General features: G+C 42.9%; 1 protein-coding gene across 1 annotated transcript in view; it reads left to right on the top strand.

Moving 5' to 3' along the window:
- Positions 1-26,775, top strand: part of TSHR (thyroid stimulating hormone receptor) — a 100,705-nt gene that overhangs the window by 26,244 nt on the left and 47,686 nt on the right. The window contains exons 2-3 of the mRNA XM_070403493.1: positions 18,345-18,416; positions 22,918-22,992. Of these exons, the coding sequence (XP_070259594.1) occupies positions 18,345-18,416; positions 22,918-22,992 (147 nt within the window). The remainder of the gene's footprint in view (positions 1-18,344; positions 18,417-22,917; positions 22,993-26,775) is intronic.

Raw genomic sequence — 26,775 nt, 5'->3', positions numbered from 1 at the left:
CAGAAGCTCCTAGTATTACTGTTGATTCTAATACCAGCTGGTGGACCAATTGGGTGATCCCAGCCATCTCAGCACTTGTCATAGCCCTAATGAACTTTTCTATGTTTTACTTTTGAGGATTACATATGTTGTCTTCTCAATTATATTTCAAACCATAGGAGGGCAGACCTTGTGGCATAGAAGAAAAAAGAGAGGAAGAAGGGAGGTCTGGGAAAAAGAAGGAAAAAGAGAATTGTGTTTCTGGTTTTTACAGTTCTACACCCATATCCTCTGCAGCCTATTTATAGCCTGCTGATGTAGAATAGTCATAAAAGGTCCAGGACAATATCCTATATAATAAAAGGCTAATATGCAAATAGACCAAATGGTAGAACAACCGGAACAACCGAACAACCAGTTGCTATGACATGACTGACCACCAGGGGGTGTGCACAAAACATGGCAGGTGTCCGCCACAAAGGGATGGTGGAGCAGGTGAGCGGGGGCACCAGACCATGGCAGGGCGCCGGTCGCTGTCATCGAGGCAAGCCTCTGGTGGTTACTGAAAATTCTTTGCTCTTGTGTACCATGGTCTCACCTGGTGCTTGCACCTGCTGCCGGTGCTGGCCCCATTCGCACCCACTGCCGGCGCCTGGCGCCGGCCCCAATCGCTCGGTGCCATCAGTGGGTGCGAGCTGTGGCTGCCAATCCCAATCGCCCCTGAGGGCTTCTCCACCTCCCCCTGCTCCTGAGGGGCAATTGGGGCCAGCAACCACCTCTCACACCCGCTGACGGCAATGACCCTGTTTGCACCCACTTCCAGTGCCAGAGCCACCACTCGCACCCACTGTCAGCACTTGCCCTGCTCACACCCACTGCTGGTGCCTGGCACCGGTCCCGATCATTCAGTGCCATCAGCGGGTGCGAGCAGCAGCTGACAGCTCTGATCGCCCCTGAGGGCTTCTCCACCTCCCTCTGTTCCTGAGGGGTGATCAGGGCAGCAACTGCTGCTTGCACCCGATGACGGCACCAGCCCTACTCACACCCATTGCTGGAGCCGGACCCAATTGCTCCGCACCTTCAGCAGGTGCGAGCAGGGCCAGCACCGTCAGTGCGTTGGAGCGGTGGTGGCGGGAGCAGGGTTGCTGACAGACAAGGGACTGGGTGTGCGGTGGGAGAGTCCAGGCAAGGGCGCAGAGGATGAGCCAACACCCGCCCCTGTGCCCACTGCAGCCTCGCAGCCCACAGTTCCTTTCAAGGTGCATGAATTCGTGCACTGGGCCCCTAGTTAAACATACTAAGCAATATGACAAAGTGGTTAATATATATGAGTGTGTGTGTTGGAGTTCTTGAGCAAGATCATTGATAAATTACTTAACCTCTCTAATTTTCAATTTCTTCAGTGATAAGAAAAGATCATTGTGGAACACCTCACACATCAGTGTAAATATTAAGTGATAAAATACATGGAACAGTATTATTGCAGAGCCTAGGACATAGAAGAATTCCATAAACAGTAGCTATCATTTATGATTATGATGGAGAGAAAATAAATTAAAATATATATAATTTAATTTTAGTTTTTAATATGTGTTGACGAGGAAAATCCCAAATCAATCAAAGTCTCTTTGTGCTTACTTCACTCAAATAAAAATTTTCTGTACTAAGTAGCAGAAATAAGTATGGCCCTTCTGGTAAACTATTCTAAGTTGGGCTACCTGGTAGTCTAGAGTTGATCAGAATTTTGAAACCTTTCCTAAGAAAAGAGGGTGAAATAATAACTTGGCTTTTCTTAAAAAATATAGACCATCTTTGCCAGTTGTCTGTTGTACAGTTTGTTGAGATTGTCTGGAATTTCCAAGCCTTAGGACTATTAAAATAATTCACCAGAACTGCCTCCAAATAATTTTATATTGTGTAATTTCTTAACGAGGCACTTTGGGATGGATGTTCTCAGAATCACATGGGTTTAGTGAGAGTCCTGCATAAAGCCTGTTTTGTCATAAAAAGCATCCCCTTGATGCTTAAGGAATGATGTTGATAAGTTTTAGACACAGACCCTACAATGACTGGAACATATTTATCGAAGCACAGAGGGCAGTTGAAAATGGCTGTTACAAACTCTGAACAAACAAGGTCATTGACATTTCAGTGTGAACCCTCAAGAGCCCTTGAGGGGAAAAAAAATTACTTTCACAGGGAACTTTCAATTGCCTGCTCTCTGATTCTAAAAAGAATAGACCAGTTCTTTTCTTTTTCCCCTTGTCCGTTGGCTAAGAGACCACACAAAAAATAATCCTTTGCTTAATTTCCAGAAAAAAATTATATTGCTTTTAGTAAAATTCATTTTTCACCTCAAGGATAGAGCTCCAAATTATTATGTCAAAGTACATTTTCTTTAAACATCTGAAATTTTTACTCTGATTTTTATTAAAACTACATTCTACTTTATGATATGGAATGAAATATTTTGGTATTGATGCTTTTCTTAATAAATTAAGACATACAGGAACGCTATTTAAAATCATGCTGGAGCGGTAACCGGTTTGCCTCAGTGGATAGAGTGTTGGTCTGTGGACTGAAGGGTCCCAGGTTCGATTCCAGTCAAGGGCATGTACCTTGGTTGTGAGCACATCCCCAATAGGGGATGTGCAGGACGTTTCTAACTTTCTATTCTTCTTCCTTCCTCTCTGTAAAAAATCAATAAAATACATTTTTTTAAAAATAAAATCAAATCAAATCATGCTGGAAGATAAATGTCAGTTATTTTTACCAATGATTTTTCATTTTGAGAAAGCAGCTTTTCTATATCCAATGGCATTACTCAAAAAAAAAAAAAGACTTTGCTAAAAAGTGTTCCTAATCATTTTGAATGGAGCCATCTGAAAATGGCCTCCTGGATTCTGCTGCATTTGGGTTTCCTATCCACTTAAATTAATTCATTCAAGATGGAAAATCATGTGATTGCATTTTTATTGTTTTTTGTTGTTGTTCTTAATCCTCACCCAAGGATATTTTTCCCATTGATTTTTAGAGATAGTGGGAGGGAGGGGGTGAGAGAGAGACAGAGAGAAATATGGATGTGAGAGAGACAGTCGATTGGTTCCCTCGGTGTGCACCCTAACCGAGGCCAAGGATCAAACTTTCAACCCAAGGGAACTTACGTGTCCTAGATTGGAAATCAAACCTGAGACTCTTCAACACGCAGGCCGATGCTCCAACCATTGAGCAACACCATCCAGGGCTCTATTTTTTTTTTTTAATTGAGAGGATTGTTGGGAGGAGATGTGTAAATGATTTATTATCTGTTTTGTTTTAATGAAGACGTTTGGAAATAGGAAATGATTTCAGTAGACAACTTGCATGGAACGAATTTGCCTTTTTGGTCATGGCATTTTTCCTTTGTGACACAAAGGCTTTTCAGGGGGTACACACCATGTTTCCTTTTCTTATAAAACTAGAGGCCCAGTGCACGAAATTCGTGCACTCGGGGAGGGGGGTCCCAAAGCTTGGCCTGCGCTTTCTTGCAGTCTGGAAGCCCTCAGGGGATGTCCGACTGCCATGAGCCCGGCTTCTGGCTGAGCGGCATTTCCCCTGTGGGAGCACACTGACCACCAGGGGGCAGCTCCTGCATTGAGTGTCTGCCCCTTGGTGGCCAGTGCGCATCATAGCGACCAGTCCTTCCACCATTCAGTCTATTTGCATATTAGCCTTTTATTATATAGGATTATATCACCATGAAACTTTAGACGTGTCAGTGACAACCAAAGTGTATAGGGAACCAGGAAGCTCTGACTCTGACTTGATGAGTGAAACAAACAGGAAAGCTCTGGTCTCGTTCCGTAGATGTGAGTATCCAGGTGTGTGCTGGATCATACAAGCCTGTCCACACTCTTGCAACTGGAGACAGGGAGAGGAAAGCTGACCTGCCAGTGACATACACAGCACGTGTGTCCCTCCGCCCTGCCACACTGCTCTGGGCATCAGATCAGCATCTAGTTGTGTCCCTACAGTCCTGTAGAGGAACTCACATATTGGAAGCAAAGTAGGTATAGGCTCTCACTGAGCACATTCAAAAACCCTTATTTTTAATTGAATAATAATTTGAGTCATGGTAACAATAGCAAATGTGTTGCTTAGGAAAAACATTAAGCTTCAATCCAGAAAAATAAATACATTTTACGGGCAATTCTTTCTACATTACTCCTTATTGCTTAATTGGATACCAGACACAGTAATAATACTAAGAAAGGTTGTCCCTAAAGTTGAAGTAACAATGAAACGTTGTAAATCATTTCATGGCGAGGGAGAGGAGGGAAGGAGTTTTGAGCCATTTTAAGGTGACTCATTGTGTCCTCTAGCTGCAATGACTTCAGAAAATATCGGTTAGAAAACACTACTCTTGGAGAGTCATAATGTGGAGAGCTGAGTGTTTGTAGCTTCATAAAAAGTGATTGTTAACTGTTGTCAGAAAGCATCTTGATGTTATTTTTAAAATTATTTGCAGCAGAGACCATATGTATTAGCTTGTGCCTCCTTCCTTCCCCGCAAGAAAGACTCTTTGTCAGCCATTGTCTTGTATGTTTCATGGTACAACATCAGGGAAATGGGTAGATAAGATAACATCTGAAAAGGAGGCAGAAATAACCAGTAAGCCTAGATCACTTTATAATAAAGAAAGAATGAATGTGTGTGTGTGTGTGTGTGTGTGTGTGTGTGTACATATATATTGAGAGAGAGAGAGAGAGAGAGAGAGAGAGAGAGAGAGAGAGAGATTGTTTGGTTTTATTATAAGGAACTAGCTCACACAATAATGGAGGCTGAGAAGTTTAAGATCTACAGTCAGAAGGTAGGGACACAAGGAGAGCTGAGGGTATAGTTCCAGCCCGAGCCTAAACGCCTGAGAACCAAGAGAGCCACTAGTGTGAATTCTAGTTCAAGTCTAAGTCCAAAGGCAGGAAAAGATGGATGTCCCAGCTTAAAGATAGACGGTCAGAGAAAAAGAATGCTTTCTTGGCCTGCCTTTTATTCTATCCAGTCCTCCAGTGGATTCAATGGGGCTTGCCTACATTAAGGAAGGTAATTTGCTTTACTCAGTCTATCGATTCAAATGCTGATCTCATGCAGAGAATAAACACCCTCACAGACACATCCAGAATTATGCTTAACCAAATATCTGAGCACTCATGGCCCAATCAACTTGACAAATGAAATTAACCTTCATACTTGTGTATACAAATATACTTTTGCACTTGAACAGAACAGAGAACCCAGAAATTGACCCAAGCCATTATGCTCAATTAATATTTGACAAAGGAAGCAAGAGCATACAATGGAGTCAAGACAGTCTCTTCAATAAATGGTACTAGGAAATTTGGTCAGATACATACAAAAAAAAAAAATGAAACTAGATCACCAACTTACACCATACACAAAAACAAACTCAAAATGGTTAAAGGACTTAAATTTAAGATGGGAAACCATAAAAATCTTAGAAGACTCCATAGGCAGCAAAATATCAGACATATGTCACAGCAATATCTTTACTGATACAGCTTCTAGTGCAATGGAGAATAAAGAGAAAACAGACAAATAGGACTATATCAAAATAAAAAGCTTCTGCACAGCAAAAGAAACCATCAACAAAACAACAAAAAAGTCCACTGCATGGGAGAACATTTGCCAATGCTATTTCAGATAAGGGTTTAATCTCCAAAATTTACAGAGAACTCATACAACTTAACAAAAGGAAGATAAACACTCCAATCAAAAAATGGGCAAAGGACCTAAATAGATACTTTTTGAAAGAGGACATAGAGGAGGCCAAAAGACATATGAAAACATGCTCAAAGTCACTAATCTTCTGAGAGATGCAAATCAAAACAACAATGAGATACCATCTCACACTTGTCAGAATGGCTATCATCAACAAATCAACAAAGGACAAGTAATGGCAAGGATGTGGAGAAAAAGGAACCTTCATGCACTGCTGGTGGGAATGCAGACTGGTGCAGCCACTGTGGAGAACAGTATGGAGTTTCCTCAAAAAATTAAAAATGGAACTCCCATTTGACCCAGTAATCCCACTTCTAGGACTATATCCCAAGAAACTAGAAACACCAATCAGAAAGGATATATGCACCCCTATGTTCATAGCAGCACAATTTACAATAGCTAAGATTTGGAAACAGCCTAAGTGCCCATCAGCAGATGAGTGGATTAGAAAACTGTGGTACACCTACACAATGGAATACTATTCCTAATATATAAAAAGCCAGGGGCTGTCACGACCAAAACAACCGGCCTGACCGATCGGTAGGCTGCATGGGGCAACAAGGCCGGCAGGGGGGTTAATGAGGGACTAAATGACTGAACAGCAGGCTGCATGAGGCGACCAGGCCAGCAGGGATTTAGTGAGGGATGACCAAATGACTGAACAGCAGGCTGCGTGGGGCGACCAGGCCAGCAGGGGGGTTAGAGAGGGATGACCAAACCACTGAACAGCAGGCTGCGTGGGGCAATCAGGCCAGCGGGGGGGGTGGAGGGGGGGAGTTGGGGGTGACCAGTAGACCAGTGGTGGGGGGCAGTTGGGGGTGACCAGGCCAGCAGGAGGGCAGTTGGGGGTGATCAGGCAGGCAGGCAGGTGAGCAGTTAGAAGCCAGCGGTCTCTGATTGTGAGAGGGATGTCCTGGATTGGAGAGGATGCAAGTTGGGCTGGGGGATGGATGGAATAGCATGGATGGAACTGGAGAGCATTATGCTAAGGGAAATAAGCCAGTTGGAGAAAGATAAATATCACATGATCTCACTAATATGTGGGATATAATGATCAACATAAACTGTGAACAAAAATAGATCCAGGGACAAATGGCATGGGGGGTGGTTAGAGATCAACTAAAGGACTTGTATGCATTATGCATGCATATTAGCATAGCCAATGGACATAGACACTGGGGCAGTGGAGGCTTTTCCTCAGGGGTGGGAGTGGTGGTGGGGTCAATCAGGGAAAAGGGAGACATATGTAATACTTTAAACCATAAAAAAAATACCAATTAAGAATGTTCACATATATACGCATATACCATATGGCTAAAATGTAAAAGATTGATAATGCTAGGTGTTAGTGAAACTGAAGTTAACTGAACTCCCATCTATCACTGGTAAGAGTGAGCATGTACAATTACTTTGGAAACTGTAAATCTCTGTTATAGTTAAGAATATATTTACCTATGATCTATAAATCCCACTCCTAGGTATTTACTCAAGATCAGTGATTGCATATACCCATAGAAAGTGGTATGTGGCTCTAGCCAGTCTGGCTCAATGGACAGAGTGTCTGCCTGTGGACTGACGGGTCCCAGGTTTGATTACAGTCAAGGGCACATGCCTGGGTTGCAGCCTCCTCCCAGTAGGGGGTGTACAGAAGGCAGCCAATCAATGATTCTCTCTCATCATTGATGTTTCTATCGTACTCTCCCTTTCCCTTCCTCTCTGAAATCAATAAAAACATATGTTTTTAAAAGAGGTTTTAAAAGAAAAAGAAAAATTGGTTTGTTTAGAGAAGCTATATTCAGAATAACCCCAAACTGAAAAAATATATATATCCACTGAAAAAATAAGCAAATAATGTATATTCATAATTAGCAATAAAAAATACCTACTGATACATTCTCCAACATGGATGAGTCCCAATAACATTATGTTGAACAAATGAAGCCAGATAGAAAAGGGTAGCTAATGTATAATCACATTTACGTGAGGTTAATAAACAAGCAAGCTGTGATGATAGAAGTCAGAATAGTGGTTATCTTCTGAGAAAGGTGGACTTATTGATTGAAAGGGGCACAAGGGAACTTTCTCAGCTGATGGTGACATTTTACATTTTGTTCATGTCTTAGTCACAAGGATATTTGAGTGCATATACATATGGTGTAAGTATCCTAATATATAAAAACCCAGGATCCATAATGACCTACCAAAGGCTTGACGGAACACCAGCAGTCCTGCAGTCAGTGCTGGGCTGCTGCGGTGACCCAGTACTGACTACCACCAGTGCGGGCGCAGCAACCCAGCACTGACTGCTGAGGGAGCTGCGGATCAGGCCCAGAGAGAGGCCTGGAGAGAGAGGCACGATCTGATCTGCAGCCTCCATGGCAGCTGTTGATCAACTGTTGCCTCTCTCTTTCTCTCCGGGCTTCACCAGCAGCCACGGCTCTTTCTCTCAAGGCCTCCATGAGGGGGCTGCTAATCAGTCCCACCTCTCTGATCAGACCTGGAGATAGGCCCGGAGATGCTGACTGGCATAGAAACTGACCAATCAGAACCAAATCTAGGTGAACAGTGAGGACTCAATGGCTGCCTAGGAGGCGGAGCTTTTGATGCTGACTGGCATAGAAACTGACCAATCAGAACCAAATTGGCTGGCAGGGGAGGGTAGTTGGGGGCAAGATCATGCCTGCAGGGGAGGGCAGTTGGGGGCAAGATCAAAACAGCAGAGGAGGGCAGTTAGGGATGATCAGGCAGGTAGAGGCAGTTAAGGGCAATCAGGCTGGCAGGGGAGGGCAGTTGGGGGTGAGATCAGGGTGGCAGAGGAGGGCAGTTGGGGGCAAGATCAGGCTGGCAGGGGAGGGCAGTTGGGGGCGAGATCAGGCCTGCAGGGGAGAGCAGTTGGGGGCAACCAGGCCAGCAAGGAAGGGTAGTTGGGGGCAAGATCAGGCTGGCAGGGGAGGGCAGTTAGGGGTGATCAGGCAGGCAGAGGCAGTTGGGGGGTGGGATCAGGCCAGCAGGAGAGAGCGGTTGGGGGCAAGATCAGGTCAGCAGAGGAGGGCAGTTGAGGGAGAGATCAGGCCAGCAGGGGAGGGCAGTTGGGGGCGAGATCAGATTGGCAGGGGAGGGCTGTAGGGGGCGAGATCAGGCCAGCAGGGAAGGGCAGTTAGGGGCAATCAGGCAGGCAGGCAGAGGTAGTTAGGGGTGATCAGGCAGGAAGGCAGGTGAGTGGTTAGGAGCCAGCGGTCCCAGATTGCAAGAGGGATGTCTGACTGCTGGTTTAGGCCAAATCCCTGTGGGACATCCCTCAAGGGGTCCCCAATTGGAGATGGTGCAGACTGGGCTAAGGGAACCCCCCACTCCATGTACGAATTTCATGCACCGGGCCACTAGTACTTATATATTTGTATACATTTAGGATGTGTGCATTTCACTGGATGTAAATTATACTTCAAACTTGTGAGAGGGGAAGGTTCAATACAAAAATTATCCCAAAGAATGAAATAAAATTAAATTATTATTTTTTTTAATCAAGAGACCTAAACCAAGCATTACAAATAAAAATTTATCTCAGATGGCCCAAGCCAGACAGTTTCCATAAGCAAACCCATGAAGCCATTGCCTGGGTTCCTAAGACTCAGATAACAAAAATTAAAATCCAAATGGAAATTGTCCCCAAAAGATGACTCACAGGTGACCTTGAAATCTGAGTGGTGTGTTATACTATTCAGCTACAGTGTCACACATTCCATTGTAGTTATCACCTGGTATTTTCATATTATTTGTAAATAATTCAGTAGCAACATTGACTAAAACTCCACTCTACCACCAAAATTTGGAAACATAACATGATACAGATTTAAAATTATTTCATACTTACAAGTATAGTTTATTTGTTCACAGTCCAAACATTTGACTGCATGATCCTTCTGGGTCTACGTCCCTGATTTTAATTCCTGTGCTTGTCTGCTCTCTCACAACTCACCACAAACTATTTTAAAAATTGCATAAGATGCTCTGGCCAGTGTGTCTCAGCAGTTAAAGCATCAGCCTGTGCACCGAAGGGTCTCAGGTTTGATTACCGGTCAAGGGAACATACCTGGGCAGGCAACCAATCGATGTGTCTCTCTCACATCGATATTTCTCTCTCTCCCTCCACCCCTCCCTTCCACTCTTTCTAAAAATATCAATGAAAAAAATCTAGTGAGGATTAACAACAACAAATTGCACAATAATAAAACAAATTTATCAGTAATAATTTCTCCTCAACAAAGTAAAACCATGGGGCAAATGGTACATGTCACATTTAAATTTATCAATATTGTCCATTTTATTATAATACACAACTTTGTGATGTATAAGTATCTGGATTTCTATGGTCACATTGGTAGTTCAGTGTTATTCACTTGGCACATCTCAATGAAATCCAGTTGATTGCTTGACACAGCTATTTAATGCAAAAGGAGGCCCTTAAAATGCAGGTGACAATATTAAACAGATAAACTTGATGCAGAATCACAAAATACTCTCAGCCTGATTGCCAAAGGACCAAAACTGTGACACACAAATGGAACCACACACGCTTAGCTCAGCCATGCCAGGGAAGGCCGACCGGGCTTCTCAACTCAGAAAAATTCAGTCATGCTCCACTCTCATACTTCACATTCTTTATCAAGCAGGGGCTGCAGTGGGAAGCAGGCACATTAATGACAACCCACATCCACATGTGCGCACACACACACAATGGAGCTATGATTTCAGAAACCTTCTAAGAAACAGGATGTTGGAATGCTGATTGGATTTACACGTTGATAAAAGTTCAGTGAAATGAGCCTACTATCTATCATGCAAGGTGACTGTGAAAAACTTAATCGCACAAACTGTTCTTGTTGGAACAGGGAGCTTTCTGCTCCTTTTTTTGCATGGACCAGATTCCCTCCCCCACAGCTACTGCAGGAACAAAAAAGACAGCACTTAAAACTGGATCCAGTTCTGCAAACCGTGCAAGTCAATCGGTGGCGTTTCACAGGCATTTCTATTTCTGGTCATGTCTTCCAAGTGTAGACATCGGAGAAATATAAATCTTGCCTCGACAAGGCTCAAAGGAGACATTTGATTCTCTAAGTCATAGTCTCACTGATCATGCTTAGCTCAGTAAGTCATAGAAAAAATAAATTAAATTGCATCATCAGCTTAAATATTTATTCTCCCTTATAATTTCCATATCCCAAAGCCAACTTGTTTAACTATTAAATGTACGTACTCCACTTAGGATATGAAACTGTAAACTGTTTTTTCCTGATGAGTTACATGTGATGTCTTAATCATTAATAGTAAATAGTGGTAATATTCCTTTTTGGTTTTGGTTTTGGTTTTGGGGTTTTTATTGTTAACACTATTACAGATGTCCCCCATTCCTCCCCGCTTTGCCCACTTCCACCCAGTCCCTACCCACCCCTCTCTGGCCTTCACTACACTGTTTTCTGGTTTCATGGGCTTTGCATATATGTTCTTTGGCTAATCTCTACACCTTCTTTCATCCAGCCTCCCACACACCTCCTTCCCCTCTTAGAGCTGTCATTCTGTTCCATGTACCCATGCCTCTGGTTCTATTTTGTTCATCAGTTTATTTTGTTCATTAGATTCCACATATAAGTGAGATCATATGGCATTTGTCTTTCTCTGGCTCGCTTATTTTGCTTAGTATAACAATCTCCAAGTCTCTCCATGCTGTCTCAAAGGTTAAGATATTCTTTTTTACAGCTACATAGTATTCCATAGTATAAATGTACCACAGCTTTTTTATCCACTCATCTACTAATGGACACTTGGGCTGTTTCCAGATCTTGGTTATCCTATATAATAAAAGGGTAATATGCAAATTGACCCTAATGGGGGAATGACCAGAATGACCACTCGACCAGTCACTATGAGGCGTACTGACCACCTCTTGGTCCCTTTCCCTGGCTGGCTGGCTCCAATCACCCAATGGCAAACAGGGAACCAGGGTTGGGTGGCAAGGGATGTGGGTGGCGCCAGGCCAAGGCCTCCACCCGGCCGGTCACCCCACACATAGAGGGTGATCCACAGCAGGGGTGGGGCTGGCAAGTGGGCAGAAACGGCTGACCTCTAGGTCCCTTTCCCCAGCCATCAGGCTCCAATCACCCGATGGCGAACGGGGAACTGGGGGTGTGTGGTGGCAGGGGGCGGGGCCAGCTACGGGCAGCTGGGGAAGATGGCCCTAATTGTAGGCCAGGCTTAGGGACTGTACTGGTGCACAAATTTCGTGCACCAGGCCTCTAGTTGTAAATAATGCTGCTATGCAAAAAAAATAATAATAACACTGCTATGAACATAGGGGTACATATATTCTTTATGATTGGTTTTGCGGGATTCTTAGGATATATTCTGAGAAGTGGGATTGGTGGATCAAAAGGCAGTTCCATTTTTAATTTTTTGAGGCAACTCCATATTGTTTGCCACAGCAGCTGCACCAGTCTGCATTCCCACCAACAGTGCAGAAGGGTTCCCTTTTCTCCACATCCTCACCAGCACTTGTTGTTTATTGATTTATTGATGGTAGCCATTCTGGCAGGTGTGAGGTGATATCTCATTGTAGCTTTAATTTGCATCTCTCTGATGATTAGTGACATTGAGCATTTTTTTTCATATGTCTCTTAGCCATCTGTATGTCCTCTTTGGAGAAGTATCTATTCAGGTCCTTTGCCCATTTTTTAATTGGATTGTTTGTCTTCTTGGTGTTGAGTTGTATAAGTTCCTTATATATTCTGGAAATTAACCACTTATCAGATGTATCATTAATGAATATGTTCTCTCATGTAGTTGGTTCCCTTTTCATTTTCTTGATGGTTTCTTTTGCTGTGCAGAAACCTTTTATTTTGATGTAGTCTCATTTATTTTTTTGTTTGTTTCCTTTGCCATAGGAGATATATCAGCAAAAATATTGCTACAAGAGATATCTGAGATTTTACTGCCTAGGTTTTCTAGGATTTTTATGGCTTAATGACTTATATTTAAGTCATTTATCCATTTTAAGTTTATTCTTGTGTGTGGTGTAAGTTGGTAGTCCAGTTTCATTTTTTTGTATGTACCTGTCCATCTTAGAAATCATTACTTGAATTTTATTTTAAATTAAATGTTATTTACTTATGAACACAGAATAAACCCCAAAAGGTTTAGTTAATGTAAGTTATAAATTAGGTCCACATTACCTACAAGCAGTGTGTGATCTAACAATGAGTATGCCCCAAGACCAATGCCCTATGGCAGTGATGGCGAACCTTTTGAGCTCAGCATGCCAGCATTTTGAAAAACCTTTAACTATGGTGCTGTGTTACACATAGAATTTTTTTGATATTTGCAACCATAGTAAAACAAAGATTTATATTTCTGATATTTATTTTATATATTTAAATGCCATTTAACAAAGAAAAATCAACCAAAAAAAGAGTTCGCGTGTCACCTCTGACACGCGTGTCATAGGTTCGCCATCACTGCCCTAGGACAAGCTCTATAAATAAGACTATCTTTGAGTTTAAGAAACTCAATATTGTTGGATGATACCCAACAGGTGTTTATCTTATCCTTTGTTTTCCTTTGTCATGGCCCAATTTTCCTCAGAGATTGCAGTCAAACGACTTGTTATTCTCATATCTTTGTAACTTCAGAATCTTGGATCTGGACCAACTGGCTTTCAATCAATCCAATTAAGAGAATGTAAGATTCACATGAGTGAGACTTGTGAGGAAGGGAAGGGAATTTATGAGACCTGAATTTCTGAAATCGTATTAAGGCAGCATTGGGCTTCTTGCTGAATCACTAAGATTTGCAAAGGGCTAACAATCTACACTTTTGTCATTCACAACACTTTCTGCCCTCCAAGTTAATAGGTTATTTTATTTATTTTTATTTAAGTATAGTTAGTATATAATATTATCTATAACAATAAGAGGGTAATATGCTAATTAGAACAGACATCCTTCCAGATGTCATTCTGGACGAAGTGGGGGCCGGAGCAAAGCCCAGGTCCCGGGTGCCTGCCGGCAGCCAGGAGAAGGAAGGCCTACTCTTGCACAAATTTTCGTGCATCGGGCCTCTAATATTAGTTATAATAGCTTCAGGTAAACAATGTAGCGATTTGACATTTTTATACCTTACAATGTGATCACTCCACTAATTCTAGTAATCATCTGTCACCATGCAGACTTACCACAATATTATTGGCTATATTATTGAATAGGTCCTTTTATTAACTAATTTGGCTCTGCTGAGGCTTTGATTTGGAAAGTCACAGATATAATTCTCAATAAGCAGACATGATATACCAAGTAAAAGGAACTGCTACAAATAGGCTGCTAGTAATGTGGTAGTGACGTGTCGGGGATGGGAAGGGTTCTATTGCCCTGTGATTAGGTCTTAGACGTTTATCGAGCCTGTGCCTAGACTGTGAACTTCACAGTGTTTCTCAGGTTTTTTCCCCTCCCCTTTGTCGGACAGGATGGTTACACTGGGCTGGAGTTGGGCATGTCCCTTCCCCAGGTCCGTTAGGCTGTGGTTACCTAGTTTCCCTGAGGCAGGCCTTGCTAAGAACAGAGTGCTCTGGTGTGTTTCCAAACAGTTCCTCTTCCCCTCTCTTTGCTAGAAGCACAGGGGGATTTTTCTCTGATATTTACTATTAGAACCTGGTCAAGATAATGGAGGTAAATCTCACAAAATTGTGGAGGTCCCTCTATGACTGGGTCCGTCTGTTGTTTCCAACTCTCAGAATTGTCCACACTGGGCCTCCAGTGATTCGTCAATCACAGTTCAGGTTTTCGTACACTGGACACTCATGGTTTCCCTCATGAGCCTCTGCCCTGGGAAGCCGGACCCCCTGTATCTTGCTGTCTCCCCAGTTTGCCCTATGTCTTCCCTCATGTGTACAAGAAGAGTTGTTGTTTTTTCATTCTGATCAGCTTTTTCCTTATTGTTAGGATGAAGGGGTGACTTTCAGCACCCTGACAAGCAGGAATGGAAACTGGAAGTGCTAGACACAGGGATGGGCAAAAGTAAGCTTACAGTTGTGAGTATCTAAGACAGTTTATTCTTGTATTATTTATTAATTATTGTATTATTTTCCAAATGAATAACTGCAAGCCTACTTTTGCCCACCCCTGTATATTTCAATCACTGCAGAAATTAGTAGTTCAAAGAATGCATAGATCAAGGTAATTGATTGTAGAGAAACAAACCCTGAAACCTGGAGAGGAAAATACATAATTTCCATCTAAATATTCAAATAAAGTAAAAAATGAATGATGTATGATTGCCAATTTTTAAATAGCAGAACGGATCCATGGGGGAGGTGGTGCGCACAATGAGACGTTATCTTTTTGCAATGTGAGCTAGGATAGTAGGTACACCTTTTTTTCATTCAGGATTCTCTTCAAGTAGTTGCTATAGCAAAGACAGGAAGTAAAAAAATGGGCTCCTAGGTGGAGAGACACACTGGAAGGCATGAAGATATCTTAGTATCTATAAGGAAAAGTCTCAGACTTCTGAAAAGTATCCAAAAAAAAAGCAAACTGGAAGAAAAACCACAACATACCATGATCCTGAGGAGAATTAGCCCTTGTCAGTTAGCTGTTTCCAAGCTGCAGCAAGTAGATGATTTAATAAGGTACTAGTGGAAGAGACCTTTGTTCCAGCAAAAATTTTTAATCTTTAAGATATAGCAAATCCTTTTTTTTAACATTCACCCAAGGATATGTTTTTTATTGATTTTAGAGAGAAGAAGGGAGAGGGAGAGAGAGAGTGAGAAACAGAGAGAGAGTGAGAAACAGAGAGAGTGAGAAACAGAGAGAAACATCAATTGGTTGCTTTCCTTATGTGTCCCAACAGGGGATAAAACCTGTGCCCTGACTGGGAATAGAACCCAAAACCATTTGGTGTATGTGATGATACTCCAACCAACTGAGCCACCAGGTTAGGACTCAAATACATTATATATATATATATATATATATATATATATATATATATATATCTCCTATCTAATGAAAGAGGAACATGGTAATTAGCCGTATGGCCACTACCCTTCCCATTGGCTAATGAGGGAGATATGCAAATTAACTGCCAGCCAAGATGGCGGCCGCAGCCAGGCAGCTTGAAGCGAACAGGAAGACTTTCTTGCTCCAGTGACTGCGGACTCCAACGTTCCCCGCCTGACTTGCCAGCCTCTCAGCTGCAACTCTAAGCAACTATGTTGCAAATATAGAAGCTAAACAAAACCCCAGAAACCTGCTTTAGTCAGCCGGGCTTCAGCCAGCCAGACTGCAACATTGTATCAAATACAGAAGGTAAACAAAGGCCAGAAACCTGCTTTCAGCAGCCGAGCCCTCAGAGCTAAAGCTGGCCCAGAATAAAAAAAAAAGAAAAGAAAAAAAGGAGCGGTTGGGAGCTTCAGTCACCCGCCAGCCTGCAAACGGCCCTCAGCCCCTCAGCCAGGCTGGCCAGGCACCCCAGTGGGGACCCCCACCCTGATCCAGGACACCCTTCAGGGCAAACCAGCCGGCCCCCACCCGTGCACCAGGTCTCTATTCTATATAGTAAAAGGGTAATATGCCTCCCGGCACCGGGATCAGTGTGACAGGGGGCAGCGCCCAAACCCCTTGATCGCCCTGCGGCTCTGTGTGTGACAAGGGGCAAGGCCACAACCTCCCTATCCGCCCTGCTCTGTTCGTGACAGGGGAAGGTGCCCCAACCCCCTGATCGGCCCTGCTCTGTGTGTGATAGGGTGCGGCACCCCAACCCCCCGCCCCATGGGCCCTGTTCTGTGTGTGATGGGGTAGAGCCATACCTCCCCATTGGCCCTGCCCTGAATGTGACAGTGGCGGCGCCCCAACCCCCTGATCGGCCCTGCTCTGTGTGTGACAGGATGCGGCGCCCCAACCTCCCCCCCACCACGGGCCCTGCTCTGTGTGTGACAGGGTAGAGCCATAACCTCCCCATCGGCCCTGCCCTGAGTGTGACAGTGGCGGTGCCCCAACCCCCTGATCGGCCCTGCTCTGTGGGTGATAGAGGGCGGTGCCCCAACCCCCTGATTCACCTTGCTCTGTGTATGACAGGGGGCGGTGCCCCAACTCCCCTATCGGCCCTACTCTGTGAGTGACAGGGGGGAGCTCCTCCACCCCCTGATCAGCCCTGCTCTGTGTGTGACAGGGTACGGAGCCCCAACCCCCCTGATGGGCCCTGCTCTGTGCATGACAGGGGGCAGCACCCCAACCCCCTGATCTGCCCTGCTCTGTGAGTGACAGGGGAGAGCTCCTCAACCCCCTGATGGGCCCTGCTCTGTGCATGACAGGGGGGAGCTCCTCAACCCCCTGATCGGCCCTGCTCTGTGTGTGACAGGGTACGGAGCCCCAACCCCTCTGATGGGCCCTGCTCTATGCATGACAGGGGGCAACGCCCCAACCCCCTGATCAGCCCTGCTCTGTGCGTGACAGGGGGTGGTGCCACAACTTCCCTATCGACCCTGCCTTGAGTGTGACAGGGGGCGGTGCCCCAACCCCCCAATCGGCTCTACCCTGAGCGTGACTAGGGGTGGCATCGCAACCTCCCGATCCACCCTGCTCTGTGCATGACAGGGGGAAGCGCCCCAACTCCCCAATCGGCCCTGCTCTGAGCCCGACCAGGGGCTGCACTTAGGGATTGGGCCTGCACTCTGCCACCCAGGAGCAGGCCTAAGCCAGCAGGTCATTATCTCCTGAGGAGTCCCAGACTGTGAGAGGGCACAGGATGGGCTGAGGGACCTCCTCTCCCCCCCGAGTGCACAAATTTTTGTACACTGGGCCTCTAGTGTATATATAAAAGCCTAAGCGACCATTCGACCATACAACCGTTTGGCCGGTAGCTATGATGTGCACTGACCACCAGGGAGCAGATGCTCAATGTACAGGCATGGAAACATGGAACAGACTGATGAATCTTAGAGAGAAGTGAGGAGGGGAGAGGGTGGGAAGAGATTAACCAAAGATCTTATATGCATACTAGAGGCCTGGTGCATGAATCCCTCAGCCTGGCCTGTGGGGATTGGGCTGAATCCATTCACTGGGCCTCCGACATTCCCTGAGGGGTCCTGGATTGCAAGAGGGTGCAGGCCAGGCCCAGGGAACCCACCAGTGCATGAATCCTTGCACCAGGCCTCTAGTTACTCTTAATATTCTAATGGCATTCCAAGATATTTCCATTGACAAGTGCATGATATGAATTCTGTAGTCCTGATAAACTTATGAATATATGATGTTGCCCTTTAGTTAACACACTGAATATGATGTTAGACACAGCATACCAGTTTACTGCTAATTCAGAGATGAAGTTTAAAGATTTATTTTCTGCATTTGAGTCTCACTCTTAATTCTTCTTTTGTTGAGAAAAAACTGTATTTTGTTTTTTCATTGTGTATTCATTTTTTTATTATGTAAGATGAAATACATGTTGTAAGAACCATCATGCCTCTAGTAATGTGTTTTGTATAATTAAGGTGAGTTATTAGAAAAATCCAATGAATAAAATTTTAATTGTGTAACTTATTTTTATAGGAAGTTTACAGAGACTCATCTGAAAACCATTCCCAGTCATGCATTTTCAAATCTGCCCAATATTTCCAGGATGTAAGTCATTTTTTTAATATAAAAAAGTTTGCAATTGTGACATGTTATGTTCCAAATGTGCTCTATCCAGAAAAATAATCTACATATGCAATGTATATGAAATTTTTATGTTTGAAATGTTTATTTTGTTTTGCTACATCTCCATTCCCTAATTCCTAAATGATTTTTTAAAGCTAAAATAAATTTTAATTCATTTGGTCTTGAACATTTAATAATTCTTAATGTATTTTAACACATTGTATGCGGGCTGTTTTTGTTTAATTTTTTGCGCAAATGGCAACATTCAGTAAATTTACGATAACTTTAGTTTTACATATTTTTTTTTCAATGAAACTTTTTGTGATTTACTATAAAATGTATACTGAATTATTTTTCTTAAATTTTAAACAGACAAATACTGGAAAACTCACTGGAAAATTGTGTTTACCAGTCAACGTAAAACGTATAAATACGTTTCCCGCATCCAATGTGTTAATATATCTTGGAATGTGGCAAAATCTTAGCTGGGAATCTCTCCCATAAACAGATTTCTCTGTCTATAATTGATCTATCCTAATTGCCGATTCTTGACTCACTTTTTACCACTGGTACGAATGCTTACATTTTGCCATAAATGTAGCCAATGATGTCTGATTTCACTATTACCTAATATAACTAATTCCTAAGTGAGTATCTCTAGTCCTGACCTGTTCTTAAAAGCTCAGGCCTGCATTACAACCTTCCTTCCCAATATCATCACCTTGATGTTCCACAAGCAGGACACACTCAGTATATCCCAAAATAAACTCTTCATCTTCCCCTAAACTGCTCCTTCCCTACTCCTCCTTTTAACAGCACTACCATTGAGTGGCTTGTAAGCTAAGAACTTCAAATTCCCCTACAGCTCTTCCTTTTCCTTCATCTCCCTTATACAATTGCCTATTCTGTGTCTTCCCTTGTCTGTGGAGACTCATATGAGAGGTGTATTACCTGGATGGTGGGGGGTAGTCAGGGAAGGCTTCCTAGAGGAAATGGCACCTAATTTGCAATCTGCAACTAATTGAATAAAAAATAAGTAGGAAGAGAGTTCCAAGCAGAAGAGAAAAGCCTTGGCTGCCTGTAAAATTAAACTAAATTTCTTGAGGCTGGGAAGGAGCAGCAGAGAAAAATAAGATTGGGAGGAGGTAAGCAGGGCCTGTGAATCATTGGAAGGAGTTTGAAATCTTCCCTAAGGCCAAGCCACTGAATGGTTACAATAGGGAAGTGACAGATCAGATGTTCTAGAAACCTTCCCCTGACTGTGCTGTGGACAAGAGTAGAAGTGGAGCAAGACTGAAGACAGGAAGCCAGTGAGGAGGTTGAATCAGGGCCCTGGGGAAGAGGAGCTTGAGAACTGAATGAGGGTGGTTATTTGGGAATAAAGAAAAAGTGACCAGATTTGAGAAATAAATAGGAATACATAATAAATTAGAAAGTTTATTGATTTGGAGCGGGAGGGAGATGAAGAAGAATTTCATTCAATTTCTGACTCGGACGCCTGTGTGGTTGATGAGCATATTTGCCAAGATAGAGAAGTTTTCCGTACAGTTGCTGTGGAGATGCAGGGGGTAAGTTAGGAATTCATTTGGGGGCATATGACATTTGAGGTGCCTTTGGCACATCAAAGTAGACATTAGGACATAATTTTTTCATTCATTCATTCATTCAGGAAATATTTATTCAGTCCATGTTATGTGCCAACTGTTGTTCTAAGAGATAGACCTATACCAGGGAACAAATGGACAAAGACCTGTGCCCCTGTGGAGCTTGCATTTGAATGGAAGGAGACAGACAATGAATCAAAAACATAACAAATATATATATATATACTAATTTAGAAGGGATTTGCAGATATGGTAAAAAGAAAAAAAAGCAGAGTAAGGAGGACTAGAAGTGGGTATGTTGGGGTTCTTAAGGATAAGATCTGGGTGGGCACTAGACTTAAGAATCATGACCAGGTATTTGTAACTGGGAACAGGGAAAGGAGTCAGTAGAGAGGGAGAGGCTAAAATAAAGTGAAGAAAGAACAATTTTTAAGAGCACCAAGGAGAGGGATTGACCTTCTACCAAAGATGGTGACTTTTTACATTGCAATAAGAAAGTAATAGTAAGAGATGGGGCAGGTGCAGGTAAATTAATAGGCTTATTGAAAGGGAATTCAAGAAATCCTTATCTCAAGGTTTCTTTCTTTTCTATGAATTATTATAAGAGCATACTCTCAACCATAAAATAAATTTTAAAAAATAAAAAGAGTATATACTAATATTGAGGGTAGAGCTGGCAGGGTTAGAAATTTGAAAAGGTTTGAAATGAACGTGATGAGCAATTAAAGAAAGCAGGTTGACTGAGATATTTGAAGGTCTTGCTGAAGACTCCTCCAGGGAGACTGTGCTAGATTCTCCAGTCTGGGTTAAGTGTGTCCTGAACCCCATCAAAGCATTTATCACCCTATATGTTAATCCCATTTACCTGCCTGTACCTCCCATTGCTGTGAGTTTCTGGAAGCTAGGGAACATGTCTGTTTGGTCATTTGTTGAATGAAAGCACACGCACATACATCATAAATGAATAATCATCGAAGATATATCTAGGGGGCAACAGAGAGATCACCAAGGAGACCCTAGGTAGGTTTTCCTGGGACAGTACAAATTCTCACCTAGTATTCTGGCATACTATTAGCACCCTGTTTTAACTCACAAAAATATCCTATTTTGGATGATAAATGTTATGTTCACCCTAGTGATTACATAAGACTTAAATGGTAAGAAAAAATTTGAGGAAGAAGTAGGATCTGAGTTTTCCTGGTTATAAAAATGGGATTAGCAAGTAGAGAATCACTCCTTTCATCCTTCTGATAAATGGTTCCTACAAGTGGCTCCCCCAATAAAACCTTGAGAAAGCTCTGCACTTCTGAACTAACAAAGTCAAGAGAAAATTTGGAGCAAATGGATATGATGCAAAGTTAGATGAACAAGTTCACAGCCTTCAAAATTAATCTTGTCTTTCAGATTGCTCAGCTTTATCCATTATAAATCCCCACAATCTCTACACAATAAATTAATCCTTTTCAACATCTCCTATTGCTTTCTCTATGTTTTAGAGATGATATTTGGATCAAAATAATTTATGTAATGTTATCCACAAGTGGCAATATCTTAGGAGACCTGATAAATCAAAAGGATAACTGTTTACAGAATAGGCCATACAAAACAAAAATCACAGGACCTTTAGAATATTCACAATAACCATGGTAAAAACTCAAATGTAACAGTCAGAGGTCTTCTTAACACTGTGTTAATGAAAATATTTTACTGACAGATTCAGTATACACCAGTGGTTCTCAACCATGCCTACACATTAGAGTCATCTGAAAAGCTTTATATAATAAAAGTGTTTGTCCCATCCCTCAGAAACAGTTACTTAATTGTCCTGGACCAAGTTTTAGACATTTCTGTGTTCTAAAAACCTTCCAGATAGTTCAATTGTATGGCCAGAGTTGAGAATCGTCACTAGGGCTACATGTGGACATCATCTGCCAATTGTTAATTTTCCCAAATGTCATAGAAATGACTCTCAATAAAAATCAATCACTGAATTTGGCTGTGTTAGTCATTCTCATTACAAGATGGAATTTGAGATTATTTGAAATGTCATTCCTTATGTATTCTTATAGACGTTTCTCTTTCCCCCACTTTAGTACTTAAAAACTTTTATTTGATTTATCTTTTGCTCCCAAAGTTCAAAACAAACCTTAAATTTTCAACTTCATCAAAATCAAGAACAGAAGTATAGAGATAATATGTAGTCACCACCTTCTGGAATGTTCCACTAGCAATGTGGATTTCGCTTCATCTTCTTTGAAACTACCTCTCCAATTCCATGCTATTAGGTACTCCATTAAAAATGTCTCTTATTCATTTTTTCCATGTCTTTCATGTTGTGCTCTTTTGAGCAACTCACCTATTCATTCATTCACTTAATACATATTTATTGGGAGTCTACTACATGTCAAGCACTGTGATAGGGACTCAAGATTCAATGGCCACCAGAAACCAACATGGTTCTCCATTCCAGAGAATTTTCAGTGTAATGAGACAACACAAATCAAATATTATCCTAACAGTTGCCAAGTTGCTCTGTGATAATTAGGGAAAGGAATTCATGGTAATATGAGGATATATTACAGGAAATTTGAACCAATCAGGAAATTTGGGAAAAGCTTCTAAAAGAAGTATCAGTTAAATGAAACCTGAAAGGTCAATAGGACTTCATGTATTGGGAAACTTTCAGGTTTCCAGTTTTTAAATCACAGGATCTAAAAACAGTAGTAACTAATTATAACATAATTAGGGAGAAACCATGAGGTTTGCATGTGTTTTATGATCTGGGAAGCCCATGACAAAGATGTTACATCAAAACAGTATTCTTGGAGTTCACAACCCTACTAACTTTTTACTTTGTCTTATATTTTTGTGATTTTCAGCTACTTATCCATAGATACAACTCTGCAGCGGCTGGAATCACATTCCTTCTACAATTTGAGTAAGATGACGCACATGTAAGTACAATGAAAAATGGAGCATAGACCCAAGTTACTGCCACTCTTGATTGCTAATTTGGGGGTTCCAGATGGCAGTGACAGTCCAAGTATGGCTGATGGGAAGACCATAGGGGGAGGTCCTTAGGTTACATGATGATGCACAAGGGCCCACCTGAGCCTAGCCTTCTAGCAACCCCCAGTCATTGAACCCACCAGAATAATCCAGACAGGAGCTGAATATCAACCAGTAATCCCAGTGGATCGCACATGGAACAGAAGAATAGCCCAGTTAAGCACTGCCTGAAATCCTAATCCACAAACTTGAGCTGTAATAAAATGATTGTTATTTTAGCCACTTTGTTTGGGGTAATTTGATAGCCAGGCCATTATATATCAGTTAACAATTGGTAAAAGACATTGAGGATTGGCAAGAGAAAATTACAAGACTGACAGGTTTCTTTGTAAGTTATTGAGGGTTCTAAGTGGAAATAAAACAATTTTTTTCCTGAGTTTTAAACTTCAGCTGGGATAATATTTGGATCCAAAAGAGTGTATCAGATAAAGATTTATACCTGTAAAATGAAACACTGGTCAATTCCATCTTCTATTTCATTTCTTCTATAACGAAGTCAATAGCATATAGACCAGCGGTTCTCAACCTTCCTAATGCCGCGACCCTTTAATACAGTTCCTCATGTTGTGGTGACTCCCAACCATAAAATTATTTTCATTGCTACTTCATAACTGTAATTTTGCTACTATTATGAATCATAATGTAAATATCTGATATGCAGGATGTATTTTCATTGTTACAAATTGAACATAATTAAAGCATAGTGATTAATCACAAAAACAATATGTAATTATATATGTGTTTTCTGATGGTCTTAGGCGACCCCTGTGAAAGGGTCATTCGACCCCCAAAGGGGTCGAGACCCACAGGTTAGCGACCCACAGGTTGAGAACCGCTGATATAGACGGTTGCTGTTTTGCTCCTAATAGCTACCAATTACTGAATGCCTTTTGTGGGCAAGCACTCTGCTAAAAGTGCTTCACATATACTGTCCCATTTAATCTCACTAAGCCTCAGTTTCCCCCATGTAAAATGAAGATGGTAACACATAGCTGACAGAGCTCTTGCCCACGTTACTCAGCTAAGAAATCACAGTCAGAATTTGAAGCCAATAGTGTCTGCCTCCAAAACTAATGCAAGCATAATAATATCTCTTTAATGAAAACCAGACATAATTAAAGAAACCACTGCCTTCAGAAGGATGTTTTTATTTTTATGTAATTTTTTTAAATCACAAGTAAATAAAAATTCTACACCTGGGTTCAAATGTGTGATTTTTGGCAGGTAGTATGATAAGACTTAATTTTGCTGATTCACTAAATTGAATCAAGTGGTTTATTGGAGGTCTTAGAACACAAGTCTTAGTCCCAAGCATTATATAATCATAAGAGTAGCAATATGTATCTTCCAGGCCAGTTGGAAAAAAAACACTTTTATAAAGTCCTACTTCTAGTAGAAAATCTGCTGATAAACTTACATTTTCCTCAACCTGCTTATAAAATCTGAACATTTACAAACTATTTGAATTAACATCTATTATTTGTAATTCCCCAATAAATTAGAAGATGCACCGAAATCATAAATATCACCTTTTGGTTACAGATTCTTTTCCCCCAGTTACATAATAGAATGTTAGTGGTAAAAGACTTCATTGATAATTATCAAAGTAGAATACTAAGATTTCTTTCATTGAAAAGCCTTGATAATGTAGGAGATCACTTATTCTGTGAATTTTCAGGCTATTACTGAAAAGTGAGAGCTAGTTTAAAAATCAGGACTTAAGCAGCTAAGGATATATTCCAAGTACTTTGTCAGATGCTATACTTTTTGACCCAGTAATTTCATATCTATAAATTTCCCCTAATAAAATAAACAGATGAGTGAGAAAAAGTTTGCATAAAAAAACCATTTGTTAACAAGTTAATCTATAATAGCAAAAATTTGGAAACTACTCAAATGCTGAGCTAGGGGAATGGTTTCATATGAAACACTAAGCAACCATTGGATTTCTATTTTCATAGACTATTTGATCCCAGAGAAAATGCTTTTAACATAATGCTACTTTAACATAGATATACTAGAGGTCTGATGCACGAAATTTGTGCAAGAGTAGGCCTTCCTTCCCCCGGCTGCCAGCACCAGCTTCCCTCTGGCACTCAGGAACCAGGCTTCCCTCTGGCACCCGGGACCCGGGCTTCCCTCGCAGCTCTGGCTTCGTCTGGAAGGATGTCCAGAAGAACATCCAGAAGGATGTCCGGTCTAATTAGCATATTATACTTTTGTAATTATAAGTATATATATACTAGAGGCCCAATGCACAAAGATTCATGCAAGAATGGGCCTTCCTTCCCTTGGCTGCCGGCACCACCTTCGCTTTGGCCAGAGCCGCCTTTCTGCCTTTGCTCCAGCCTGGAGCCACCTTTCTGCCTTCCCACACTGCCCAGAGGCCCAGAGCGGCTGGGGTGGTGCAGAATGCCCCCAGCCGCTTGGCACCTGTGTATGCAAATTAACCCGCCATCTTTGTTAACAAAGATGGCGGGTTAATTTGCATACTCACTCCTGATTGGCTGATGAGCATTGCAAAGTTATGGTCAATTTGCATCTTTCTCTTTTATTAGTGTATACTAGAGGCCCGGTGCACAAAAATTTGTGCACTCGGCGGCGGGCGGGGGGGGGGGGTCCCCCCAGCCCGGCCTGTGCCCTCTCACAGTCTGGGACCCCTCGGGAGATAACGACCTGCTTGCTTAGGCCTGCTCCCCGGTGGCAGAGGGCAGGCCCAATCCCTAAGTGCAGCCCCTGGTCAGGCTCAGAGCAGGGCCGATTGGGGAGTTGGGGCGCTGCCCCATCATGCACAGAGCAGGGCGGATCGGGAGGTTGCAATGCCACCCTCAGTCACGCTCAGGGTAGACTGATTGGGAGGTTGGGGCACCACCCCCTGTCACACTCAAGGCAGGGTCAATGGGGAGGTTGCGGCGCCACCCCCTGTCACGCACAGAGCAGGGCCGATCAGGGGGTTGGGGCGCTGCTCCCTGTCACTCACAGGGCAGGGCCGATCAGGGGGTTGGGGCACCGCCACTGTCACACTCAGGGCAGGGCCGATGGAGAGGTTATGGTTCTACCCTGTCACACACAGAGCAGGGCCCGTGGGGGCGGGGGGTTGGGGCGCCTCACCCTGTCACACACAGAGCTGGGCCGATCAGGGGGTTGGTGCGCTGCACCCTGTCACACACAGAGCCGCAGGGCAATCGGGGGATTGGGGAGCTCCCCCCCCCCCATCAGGCACAGAGCAGGGCTGATCAGGGGGTTTGGGCGCCTTCCCCTGTCACGAACAGAGCAGGGCAGATAGGGAGGTTTTGGCCCCGCCCCCTATCAGGCACAGAGCAGGGCTGATCAGAGGGTTTGGGCGCTGCCCCCTGTCACGCTGATCCCGGTGCCGGGAGCCTCGCTGCTCCGCTGATCCCGGTGCCGGGAGACATATTACCCTTTTACTATATAGAATAAAGGCCTGGTGCATGGGTGGGGGCCGGCTGGTTTGCCCTGAAGGGTGTCCTGGATCAGGGTGGGGGTCCCCACTGGGGTGCCTGGCCAGGCTGGCTGAGGGGCTGAGGGCTGTTTTCCCGCTGGTGAGTGACTAAAAGCTCCCAACTGCTCCTTGTTTTCTTTTTTTTTTTTTTTATTCTGGGCCAGCTTTAGCTCTGAGGCCTCACTGCTGAAAACATGGATACAAT

This window comes from Myotis yumanensis, unplaced genomic scaffold (genome assembly GCF_028538775.1).
Source record: "Myotis yumanensis isolate MYYU_CA2020_CCGP unplaced genomic scaffold, mMyoYum1.0.hap1 SCAF_1, whole genome shotgun sequence".
NCBI lineage: Eukaryota > Metazoa > Chordata > Mammalia > Chiroptera > Vespertilionidae > Myotis > Myotis yumanensis.
Note: the sequence above shows the minus strand (reverse complement) of the source record. Positions and strands in the feature narration are given on the sequence as shown.